Source organism: Ceratina calcarata, unplaced genomic scaffold, assembly GCF_001652005.2.
Source record: "Ceratina calcarata isolate Rehan_Ccalc_2016 unplaced genomic scaffold, ASM165200v1 scaffold115.2, whole genome shotgun sequence".
Lineage (NCBI taxonomy): Eukaryota > Metazoa > Arthropoda > Insecta > Hymenoptera > Apidae > Ceratina > Ceratina calcarata.
The window spans coordinates 490431-503788 of record NW_017132446.1 but is presented as its reverse complement, the minus strand read 5'-3'; the positions used below and the strand labels follow the sequence as shown (position 1 = coordinate 503788).

General features: G+C 39.4%; 1 protein-coding gene across 6 annotated transcripts in view; it reads right to left on the bottom strand.

Moving 5' to 3' along the window:
* Positions 1 to 13358, bottom strand: part of LOC108623744 (nephrin) — a 336074-nt gene that overhangs the window by 46092 nt on the left and 276624 nt on the right. For all 6 annotated transcript variants that reach the window (XM_018022496.2, XM_018022487.2, XM_018022515.2 and 3 more), the window contains 2 exons: positions 3983 to 4191; positions 1272 to 1388 (listed from right to left, as the gene is read on the bottom strand). In XM_018022496.2, the coding sequence (XP_017877985.1) occupies positions 1272 to 1388; positions 3983 to 4191 (326 nt within the window). The remainder of the gene's footprint in view (positions 1 to 1271; positions 1389 to 3982; positions 4192 to 13358) is intronic.

Sequence of the window (13358 nt, the reverse complement as noted above, 5' to 3'; positions counted from 1 at the left end):
TAGATACCTGGAATCGCGAATCGCAGCGATGATTTGTTTAATTTCGCATCGCGTCGATTTTGTGAGATGTGAAAGTTCACAGCGGGAATAAATGAATTTCTACTTGTACTTTTATCAATCGATCATTTTTAATCGAAATTTACGTGTTTACCAACGGCATTTATATTTGTGCAATTTCTTGGTGTTACATTGATTGATGTTGTTCGGAGAGTAATGAAACGTACGTACCACTGGATCTCATTGCTTTTTAATAACTTTTACAAGCCTCAAAGGGGGGAGGGAAATATGCGAATTCCCGAATTAAATTTTCTTCCATCCCCTGATAGGCTAAGCACAACGAATGAATAAATAGTAATAATCATGACTCTTCCAATCTTCGACATTAATGAATTTTTTAAAAATATTTTCACTCTGTTACGTAAACATGTCGCGGTTCTAAAAGAGAAGCTATGACGAGTAGAAATGCAATGAAAAACGATAACAGAAACACTGCATATCATTCATTAAAATATTTTTTTAGGGAACACCCTCTACGTGGAGATCATGAAGCGTGCGGAAATGAGCATGTGAATGAAACGCAAATTTCTTTTTAGAAACAACGAACAGGAGTCGGGTAAAACTGTGCACCGCTACTTCATATTAGATTAATCAATTTAAAACGTTGCCTCGCGCAAGTTTCGCTTTGACTATCATAGCTGGTCTCTTCTTTGAAAAAAAAGGGGCGAACAAATTAGGGGAAGGAAGAATGGGAGATTTTTCGTATGTACATTTTAAGAGGCACGAAGTTATCGCCTTAAGGACGTATTGGCTATACAGTCAACCCCAAAAGTTTATGTACCTTAGAAAAACGCATTTTCTATAATTAAAAAGAAATCAGACGTCGGAAGAATAATGCTAATACTAAATAGCTACGTGTAAAAATGTGTTTTTAAAGTGCATAAACTTTTGGGATTGACTGTACAAGCCAATACATCCTTAAAACGCGTGGCTAATGAACTCAACGATAAAAATATCAAAGCAGAGAGGAAACACCAGGAACTCTTAGATCTATACAGCAGAGAATATAAGAAATCTGTCTTAATAATTGCACATATAAATCTACGCATTTCTATTCCGATCTCTGACTCGAACTCAGGCTAGTTTAATTTTTTATTTCTGATTCCCCGAAAGTAAAATTTTCAACGGGAGTAGATCAATGGGGTAGACGATGGGGAAAGCGGAGAGGTTAAGCGATAAACAAACAAGAGGATAAGTGAAATGCGAGTACTTACCACCGGTAGCGACGCAGGTAATATTCAGGGATGCGCCCTCGGCATACGGGCCCAGTACGTAATAGGCAATATGAGATCTTCCGTCTTCCTCCAATATCCTAAGCTTCTCCGGCGGTACTGTAATAATTTCACACAATAAGTTCTCCTACGCCCTCGTTTTTTCACGACGCTACCGCAGTCTCCGCGCGCACCCTTGGCCTGGCTTATGGCGTGAATCAATTTGCAAGGGCAATGAATTACTGGCCGTGTGCAGGCGTGTGTCACCCGTTGGACACCGTAGTCGTCGCACGACGCGGCTGGCATTCTTATCTACCGCCCCATAACCGACCCGTGGCGCGCTTAAGAAGCCGCGATATGCAAATTGTTTTTTACCCCGACGATGCCCAGAATTGAAGGGGTGCGGAGAACGGGGTCGTCTTCTTTATTATAACAAGGATTTTTTTTATAATATAATATAATCCCGTGCAAGCCTCCAGGGAAAAATTCAGAATATTCCTTTTTTTTTTAGGTAGAGGGATATCTAATATTTTTTGTCAGACGTTTAATTATTTTAAGGATGTTTCTCGTGTCGCAAATGGATAGGAAAACTGGGATGGAGAAAGGGGAAATTAATTCCGGTCGAGTTTCTTTATCGGCAATTAATTCGGAGGAGTAACACGAGTACTTTCGTTCAACGACGAGATCTCTCTCGGCTCGCGGATTTCGAATCTACTTATCGATATTGCCGACATCGATGCCGCGATTTCGACAAGGCAAACGCCGCCAGATCTTGCTGATCTAATTTCGTATTTCTCCGCCCCGTCCCAGCTCGGGAGGAGATCCCCGGCGACTTCTCAGATAAAACTCCCCTTAATCGGCGCTTGCTGAACCGTAGATCCGGGTCAAGAAGACCGGATCCATTCTCTGTTTGTTCGAGCTAATCGCGGAAAGCGGTCTGGCAAGCCTCGATCAACTCCGAGGAGATCAAAGAGAGAGAACCAGAGGCCGCAGAGAGAAATCCCGAAGGAGAGCGTAGTTGGTCAGGAAGGAGGAACGGGAAGGAAATGGGTGAAGAGGATCTGCGGCGGTGGAAAATAAGGAAGAGGAAATATCAAGTCCCTTTTGTTAGAAACATAAAGGGAATAATACAATTGTATGAATTAACAGTTTGTCTCTATGACGATCAATTTTAACTTCATTTTTTAGAAAGCCAATTACAGAATTTACAGCAAGCAAGTTTTTACAGAAATAAATTGATAACAAGAATTGTTAGAGATTGGAGTACGGAAATTGAAATTGTAGTTTATATATATTCTCTCGGATGAAAGAGGGACGAATAAAAAGACTATTGATTGGAAGATATTCAATGTATGGAATATCGTATCACGAATATTGAACATTGGGACAAAATTCCTATAAGAACAGAAAAGGATCGATAAAACCTGATTTTCATTATTCCGAGAAAAAGGAACGGGTAAAAAAGAAATTGTGTATCTTTCTTTTACAACGAGACTATTGCTGGAAAAAATATATAAAACGAGAGACAGAGGATGTTTGGTTTGAGGGAAAATTGTATTTAAGAAATAAAATTGTGGTTTATGTATCGCTTTGTTTGCGGAACGGCGGACGTGTAATTGTTTGAATGAAGAAGAAAGGGAAGGGGGACGGGGGGTTGAGGCAAGGGAGAAATAGAGAAATGGAGAGTCGTAAGTAAGAGGAAAAGTTAGGGATTTATCAAGAAAAGAGGTGCGAGTCGGGTATAGTGACAGGGATACGAATGACTCCACTCCACTTCTTTTTTATTTTCCTTTTATGCTTGCGTAGCCTTCTTGGCTCTCTATGTGCTCGTGTATTCGTATTAAAAGAGGTAAACTACGGTGGGAGGGTATACACCGTAGAATGAAAGATGCGTATCGAATGAGGGAAACTCAACTGGGGTACGGAACGAGTCCAGGTAGATAAAGATATGAAATTTTTATCTTAACAAGAAAAATACCAATTGTAAAAATGTTCTATATGGAAACGAAATGTACCGCGGTTGAAAAAAGGAGGGTGATGCTGCATACAAACGTGGATATTAAAATTAATAGCACAGGAAATAAATTTGAGCTGTAAAATGTGCGCGTAGATGAGCAAGAATGCGACATATTTAGGATGGAATTAAAACTGTGTTTACGAAGCATGTAGAAAAAACTAAATGAAAAATGTAAATGCGTGTATCAAAATTAATAACCAAGGAAATAGATGGGAAAGGGAATAATAAATGATGGCATTAAAAATGGAAGGATCGAATGAATATACAAATTAATGGTAATCTAAGAAGATAAAGAAATGCAATAAACAAGCGAGCAGAGACAGGACTAAGATATATACATACATATTGCATTACCGCAGCAAGAGGAAGTAATGAATGTAGGAAACTCGAAGAGACGAAACGGAAATACGAGAAGATTAATGGAGAATGAAAGAAGAATGCGCACAGAACAAATGAAGTAAGCATCTACTCGACGATACAAGAAAGGAATCTACTGAGGAACGTGCAATAAGGAATGCTGTTATAGTGCGTTTGCGATAAGAATCACTTTTTAAGAAATGGGGTAGGTAACAATGTTCGTGACAATATATGTTCAACATTATTAGTATGAGGATAAAGTGATTTCTCTAACAAGAACGAAAAATAGAGGGAAGATTTGAATACTGGAATGGAAATCGTGATCCGTTGGAGTACTCACTGATCACCGTGAGATTGACTTTGCTGTTCCTGGTCGGCGACTGCTTGAAATCGACCCTGCATCTGTAGACGGCGGCATCGCTCTCACGGACGTTCTCCAGGGTGAGTTTCGCGGGACGCTCCGAGTATCTGAAGAAGGCACGTTTGTCCAGGCTGATATTCTGCCAGTGTTTTCCTTGTTCCAGGGAGCTCCGTCCCCTCGTGTCGAAACTGTAAATAAACGAACGGTACAGTGAACGATCTGAGGGAAAATAGTTACGAAGGGAGACAAAATTTCGGGATTCGAAACCGATACCCGAACTGGTTTCATGTATTTACGAGGCAGACAAGTCATGAAATAAAACTGTTTAATGCCAGATTGCATTTAAAAATTCTCATACGACGTCAAGATTTTTTGTACAATAAAATATATACACGTTTATTAATAGGAAATGAACCCGGTAAGTTTTGGAAATTCGCGCTTACGCATTGAATTTTCGAGTAAAAAGAAAGAGGGGATGACGCGTGACGCGTGAACGCGATATTGTATTTCAAGCACATCCTCGTGATTTCTATATCGAACAGGAACGGTATTTCAATTCATTATTTCGACCATGACTTTCGCGATTTTCCATCGATATTTACTGGAATTCCCGTTTCGAACCGAACACGTTTATCACTCGTAAACAGAATTTTGCCATTTTTTTATTGACGAATGTTCAAATTAAAATACTGATTATTTTACGTAATTAATTATAATGCCGTAAAACGTACTTTATGCACTTCCGCGCAATCAATATTTCAGAGTACAGAGTTTGGAAAATATCAAACCATTTTCAGGGGAAACATCAATAGCAATCATCAATGAGAATAAATACATACACATAACTGTTTATAACATTTAATTCGTGGCAACTTTAATTTATTGTATTGAAAAGCAGTAAAGGATCATCAGTTCATATTTCGCAGACAAAACAGATAGATTGAAATTAAAATAGCAAATGTTTCAAAATTCAAAAAACACTCGTTCATTTATTGTTTTACATCTGTTTATTTCAATTTGTTAAAAAACCCTCTCCGTCACGTTTTATTTCATCCTACTTTTACAGCGAATAAATAACGGTAAAAGCGTCACGCATTTAATTACTATAACATTAATGTGGTTAACGTGACCGGTTACACGCGTTTCGGTTATATCGAACGACGTTGAACATTTCTCGTGGCACGATGTTCCGAGCTTGCACACACGTGATCCTGTCAATAAAACCGTTCGTACCATGCGCGATCGCTGTTTGCTTTACATTCGCTTGGCAAGTTTATTAGTCCCGTGTGTAAACATTACGAACGCTTTAAACTGCGTTCCCGGGTTTAATATCGCGACCACCAAGAAAGAAGTGGAAACTCTCGTAGCCCGGTTACTCGTGAACCGCGGGTTTCTTTCTGCGAACTTTGAGGAAACATTGCGAGATGCTCGCAACGCATTTTTATTGAAGTTTCTCAGTCATGCACGATTCTCGCGACTTTTTCCCGTCAATCAAAATAGTTTTCACAGTTCAATTTAGTTTTTTGAATTATTAACTTGTTACGGAATGAGGTGCGTGAGACGCAACGTGTTTTTACTTGATACTGAATGCCATTATTCATAGTTGAATATTTATCGCGACATTTATCACGTGCTAAACGTTCATCGTGTTACAGGTCATTAGCGACCTGCAACGTGCGCATGGAAAATGTAGGATTATGATGGAACGGGATGTGTTAATACAGTGAAAATTGTGAATGCATATGTAATTCGTTACGACCCGTCCTGCACTTTCACTCCTCACACTTTCACCCGATGCTCAACAGCGATCTATGACTCGGCAACCCATTGAATAATAAATTGTTACAAGATTAATTGATTGATTAATTCGCGGCAACGTGACTCCGATACGTGGGTAAGAAGTGTGATTGATATTTCAGCTTAGTGCAATGCAAAATTAAATAAAACGTGTGCACTAACAATGAAAAATAGTGGTTTAATCCGAGTAGCAATAATTCGTTTTAGGGACATAAATCAATCTCTGACAATGTTTATTCGACACGTACAGGATGAGTTGCATGATTGGGGCGGAATGTGATTTCTATTTGATTGGTGACAGGCAAAAAATGACAGGGGAGGATGTTGAAGGACGTGGCGAGCTCTCGTGTCAAATACAAAAACTCGAATTGTGCAACACTATCAGAAACGGGATAAACGAAAATCGTATGAAATGAAATAATGATATAAGAAACTATGGCCGATATTCAGAGTCGTTGCTTATTCTTAAGATTGTCTTAAGCATTTGCTATCGCTGCCTATCCCATATTTCCAGCCTCCGTCTTGTACAGGAAACAGGGACTTAAGCAAATACTTAAAACGATCTTAAATCGCTCTGAATACCGGCCTATAATATTTCAATGAATAAAATACAAACCCTAAGAAATTACATGTGCATGAAATCACGTAAACAAGCGTGCGCAAATCCTTATTGACGAGGATGGACGCTGAATCCTCTGGAATTCTAGAGAATAGGAGCGAGAATGCGTGGGAAGACAGCGCACGAAACTTTCATATTGGCTGTGCTAAACTCTGGGATACGATCAATTGGGAAATACGTTTGGATGCGAGTTATCAAAGAAGAGTGCGAAGTCGCGTGAGATCATCGTGCGATCTTACTCATCTAATATCTGGCTTTCACGTGACGCTACTTTTATTACTTATCTTATCCGCTCGGCTCTATTCCGGCACAATGACATCCGGGATCTAACTAAATATGTATATGGAGTATCTATGACATGTGAAAGAGTTTTTTAAAGAGATCAACGTAGTTATTAGTATTCCTCCGACTGTTTATTCATATTTTCTCATTTTTGTCAATATCAAGATAGGAAGAATATTAGTTGTCTTTATAGAAGATTTTTAATTAACATCGGAGATAAGCTGTAGATATGTTTACAAACGAAGTAAAGAATAAAGAGAAACAAATTTACGTTCGTTATCCAGCGCATAAACGCTTTTCCTTATCATACGTCCGAGCACTCTGCTACTAAATTTCTCTAATGTTTTTATCACGAACAATCTCGTGCGGTGGAACGGCAAATATTTACGGATCGGAGGAGCGAGAAATATTCACGGTTTCAGCACGTTAAACCTCGCGTTTACGCGGCACAGCCCGAATTCATCTGAACGTGCATCGTCAACGACACGTCCCTCCGTGAAATTGCAACGGACCGGCAGACCGCTCCCCAAATAATTAACCGCAACTGTTTTTCTTATCTACGGTGCACGCGTGTTCTGCGACATTTCCTGCGAGCGTTCACCCGACCCGTTACCTATCTCCGCAATCAGCGCGGGACACATTCCGTCAGCGTTATTATGCCACGCCATTTATTCGCATCAACTCTGTCAGTTATCTCGGTATTCTTTTTTTATAACGTTCACGAGCCACCCTTACGTTCGTCATTGAAATTTCTTCTTCTCCACGTCGCCGCTGTTTGCGCAATCAGGTACACCGAGCCGAGGATCAATGGTGCAATCAAACAGAGGGAAAAACGAGAGCATCAGATGTACAGTATAAATAGAAGACATTAATGTTTCGAGACACGCAAACTATGCGAATTACCTCACTTATAAAACATTTTATTAGTACATGTACGCTACAGCGTTTCTGTGTAGAAAATAATTGTCACGTTTAATTTGTTTTGTAACTACATATAAAGAATTTATTTAATTCTGCTCCTATTTGTACTACCATCTAGAAATACTCAATTTTCCTACCGTAGTATTCCAAATTTTTCGGTAACTGAACCGAATAATAAAAATTCAATCTTTTGTTAAATTGGCCGAGAATTCCTGTTTGCTCGCACGATGTTCCAACGAATGCACGTGTATTAAATTAAAGAAAGCACAGTTCGGAGTTTCAATGCACGCGTGCAACGCAGGACTTTTTTCCAGGGTTGTTCGAAGCGGCTGCGTAATTAACCGTAAACGTTAACGAGCAAAACAGCGGAATAATTGGTTCGGAAAGGCGAAACCAACGGGAGATCGAACTGAGTGCAGTCGTTCGTCGGATTTAATAAAAATCGAGTTCGGCTACACGGTTAATTTCGCCTGCCTTGATATATCCGTGGCCTTCCGGCAACGGGTTAACATCGTTACCCGTTGTAACTCGATGGAATTAATATCATTCACTGCTGAAATCCGTTTTAATCGCAAATCGATGTTGCTTCTATCTTGGCTCCATGTTGCGTAAGCATACGATAATCGCCGACAGAATCAGCAGTTTTTTTTTGTAATAGCCATGCCGACAATTAGTATACAAGATTTTATTAAATTTCTTTTTCTACATGAAATCTTTTTATGATAATATATAAAAGGAATTTTATATGGCATCCCAAATGCTATTCTGGAAAACTATCCATCAACACTTTATATCCTCCAACGTCAACCGTCGACTATCCCTCGTCGCCTTCGATCAAACTGGACTGTCGTGCAACAGAGACGTATTGCGAGAGCAGTAAAAAACAAGAAGGAAGACGCGAAGCAAATAAGGAAACGAATAAAACTCTCGGGAAATCCGGGAGTTCCAGCTACGAACGGTGTTCGCTGAGTGTTAAACAGTGGAAATTCATCGCGGCACCGTAACTCGGGATCCTTTTGCTCAGTAACGTGGCCGAAACGCGGTGCCCATTTCGCGCGTCCAAAGCCGCGAACGAAGCGGGAATAGAAGCGCAACGCGTCGATATAAGTCGGGCCGCGAGTCTTTATTTTCCTACCGCAGCATGAAACGAATACAAAAATCTGCCGGTTTACGTCTCGCGTGCTAGTAAAATAAGCTTGCGAGGAACCGTATACTTTCTGCTGAATCGCTGCTTCCCCGCGAAGATATTAGCCTGCGCCACGCCACGTGCTAGCATATTTATTTTTAACCCTTTACGTTCAAAATCCCTTTATCAATTTCAGTCATTAAAAAGCAGAAAACTCGAAATCTGCCAGTCGATCGTACAAACAATTAGACGAAGGCGCATTTTCTTTTGTAATTTAATTAAAACAGATCGGGAAATCTCAGACTGTATCGTGATTGACGTAGCACTTAGCCGCGGTTAAGGACCGCTGGCCAGAGGGTAAGTAAGAAGTAGCAATATCGCGGCCATAACTCACGGAAGACTCGGAATCGAATTGGTCGAAATGGCAATTCATTTTATGAACGTTTAACTCTGCTCGCCAGGAACATAGCCGCGGAACGTTTTATGAAATTAAATGTTTCCCGTGTAACCAGAGAGCAGTTTATTTCGTCCCGGGAATGACAAGAAAGAAATCGTGTTCGTGGCACACGATGGACGCGTGACGAGCTGAATGAAATGGGCGGGTACAGGTAAAGCGTTCGACAGAAACGGTAGTAACAGGAAATATCCATTTAGTTTTTTGACCTATGAACTCTTATTACACATAAAAAGAACCTTTGCTGTGCACAGATCGAATATTCGTAGGTTTCATAAAAGATTTTTTATCTTTTTTAAATGAAGAATTTTTATATTCCACAGAAACCATAAAACTCGTTTCATTTCAATTTATGCCATTTACTTTCAATAATTCTACTATTAACCTCTACGTTATTTGATTTAGATATGATGAGAATAGAAGCTATTATAATTCCTCTTACATAAATTCTATAATGGAATTTCTTTATTGCAAAATGTGGTTAGTATTTTGAGTACAAAGTTTAATCTTTGAAGTTCAATTAGCTCGTTCTGCGGTTAGAAATTCCAGCGGAGCACAAAATTACCAATTAGCGAAAGTGAATTACGTGCCTCCTTTTGACCCCGCAAACTGACAGTGCAAAGGTAACAGTGCTATTAAAATTACTTCTTCAATAGCTAACAACCGTATTTTGCTAACAACGAGCATTACACAAATTCAAAGTATTATTAGAAAGTACATATTCCAAAATATCTGGAATAATTTAATCACCTGGGGTATCGTACAATACAAACTTCTATTAATTGGAGTGGAGTTAAGGATTAAGAAGATTTTTGCGAGCTGTTCGACTTTCGGTCAAGTAGGTTTTACGCGAGCACTCGTTAATAACGCTGCGGGCATCGAAGGCAGTTCGGTGAAATATCTTCTATATGTAATTTCAATTTTAACCGAGAAACATGTTCATACATTTTAAAGACTCTAGAGGAGTTTCACAGGCGAAGAAGAAGAAGAGGAGGAAGAAGAGAAAGAAGTGCAATTCAGTGAACGTTGTACCTATACACTCCTGGCGCTGTGGGGAACGTTGTGGCAACGGAAATAGTACTTGAAGCAAAGATGAGCACGCGATTCTGTGTAACTATACCGAGAAAGATGGGATTTCTTGCTTCTTCCTCGTTTCTATGCATAAACTGCGATCGGTTCGTGATATCACGAGAATAAGGATTCGACCAAAGAGAAAACACGTACCGAAAGATCTAATATATATCTTCACATCTAACTGAGACTGCCTATTCTATTTTGAAAACTATAACAGCGTGTCGATTTATCGTCAAATATTTATTTCATTTAATAAATGCTCGTTCATTATAAACAAAATACGAAAATGGACATCGTCGCAGTTGGCCAACGTGCCCTGCGAATTCCTACATTATTTCATTCAATGCAATTTCAACATTCCACGCAGCATCCAATTTTAAATCGCATAATTCTATCTGCCCGCGTCACGGTCGGATTTACCAACGCCAATACGAAAAGACGCAATGGCGTATGCGTACACACCAGTATCAGTTTATTGTATTGCGTAAAACAAAATGTCTACACTGTTCTATAATACAATTCTACGATACATTGTCCGGCGTTGGGTTAAATCATATTGTCCCGTACAGTGTAACGTGCGTACGTCACGCGTATCCAACCGTTGGTTTATTGTTACTAATAAATCTGCTCATTTGACAACCGTGCTATGCCAAGTCCTCTGTTCCATTCTCCTCCCTCTCACCCTCCGTTTCTCTTTGGTCGAATGAACGTACGTTTTTAATAGTTCTCAAATGAACTTCATATTTTTCCCGGCCGATCCCTTATTTACCTTTCCACGTTATTACAACAAAAATGATTCCCGAGCTCGAAATGGTTTAAAACGAACAGAAGCATCGTCCATCGTATGGCTCAAGCAAATATTTGCCGATCGTAGGTGATTAAAAATCCTCTCCCGGTCCGACTATCTATGAGAACTGGAAAACGTTTGAGGCCTCCATATCCTCCGTTCAAAAACACTCGATTACAATTAACTATTATATAATTGATGTGGTATTCTCACATTTTTTGAATGGACGCATTTAATAACAGAACGTATGATTACTAAATTCGGAAATTTAAACATACAGGAGGCTCGTTCCAAAGTATCATCAAATAAAACGAGGATAATTGAGAGAGAAAGAAAACATACATTCGAGTATAAATCGATACACCATGGTTCGATGAGAGTTCCAAGTCTGACTCGATTATACGAGTTGCACCTGGACAGGTGTTCTCGAGCCTTTTCCCGTCGCGTAAAAGGCCTCAGGCGAGATGAGGTTTGCGGCCGACCAACGCCACAGGGCTCGATCTCTGAACCGGTCCTCCGGAGGACGTTTATACGGCAATCCAGCCTGTCAAGGCCTCACGAACTACTTTCCACTGCTCGGTTTTCGAGATTTCCCAAGAACGCTGAGATATATGCATTTACGTTTTTTTCTTACGATGAGAAAATTGCTACTTCGATTCGAGACCGGTTCTGTAGTATACATTTTACGCATCTTGCTCCTGTTGTAAAAGCGGATGCGAAAAAACGAAATAGTCACAGAACGTTATTTATTGATATAATTTCAACGTGCAACTACAAGGATAGCAAATTACGATAGTAATTAAATCAGCGGTTTTTAAAAATTATTCATATTTTTCTCGAATGCTTAATTCCTCTTCTGATTCAGAAATCATAGAGAAAAGAATAATCCTATGAGTATAAATTCTAGGACACAAACGTTATCGTAAAAGGTATTGTAACGGTTGCAGAGTTAAAGGTGTTGTAATGTTTTGATCGCGCGAAAATTAATTGTTATGGCGCAAACGGAACACATAAATCGACATTTAATCCACGATAAAGAGAGAGATTTCGAACAAACGTTATATCCAGCTGGCTTTCGAGCGTTGCGACGCAAACACTTATTTTTATCATTTTTATCTTGATAAAGGGTGTTATTGGTAGATGACAACGGCTCGAAATTTCTCATTAAAACACGGAACGGCTACGCTGAAATTCTGCTTTCTCACGCACTTTAGTAACATAGGATTTGACAGATTTTAATTATCCTTTGTCAAAGGTGATTTCAACGTCTTTTCTAATTTCTCTCGTTTCGGGGATTTCTGTTTCCGGGATTTTATGAAAACTCTAGCGGGACGGTAATGATGTTAAGAGAAAAACTTTAATTAAACCCAGCCACGGGTTTATGCGACGATTTAAAAATTCTGATGAAGTTGACATGCTCCGCTGGCTCGATTAAAAATTTACTACCTACTGTGTCCCGTGTTTAAAATCATCCTCCATATCATCCTTTTACCTGTTCCACTGTTTTATAACCGTCGCAAAATATATAAATATTCTAGCTAACACAGATCCAACGAAATAAACGGCACTAAACAATTAAGAAAGAAGAAGGGGAACTGGAATGAAGAAATAAAAGGGAATTAAAGAAATCTGCGAATCTCGGGGAACTTAATTTAAATCTCCATTAAGAAGCAACGAGGTAAAGTGACGGCAATAAAGAGGCAGACGCGAAAGTACAAACAGCGAATAAATAGAGGAGATTGGCAACGTTTCAGAGGGCGAAATCTTCTCGGCGGAAACGAATTTATGGAAATAACGGTTCGAGAGGGCGAATTTCGTGACGCTCTCTACAACACCGATTCGCTCGCTCCCCGGATACAGTCTGGAGAACGTAAACGACGCGACGAGCATCAAAAGACGAAGAAATACGGTCGAGCGTTCGTCTTATTATGCGTAACGCGGTTTCGAAATTATCAGGTATGCGATCTTAGAGTGCTTGCGATCTACTTCGCCATATACTATACATTTTATACGTGTACTTCGATTTCGTCAAATATTAGCTAGCAGTAAATAATTATCCCTCAGAATCAGCATAACTAGAAATATTTGAAAATGTAATAAAGTTCTCCTTACTTCTTTGTTAAAAATATACTTTGCATTGTTTATGTACTTCAAAAAGTCAATCAAGAACTGAACCGCGTTCTTGAGGATGTATTGGTTATACAATCAATCTCAAAAGTTTATGCACTTTAGAAATGCATTTTTTAAAAAGAAATCAGACGTCGGAAGAACATTGCTAATAATAAACAACAAAAA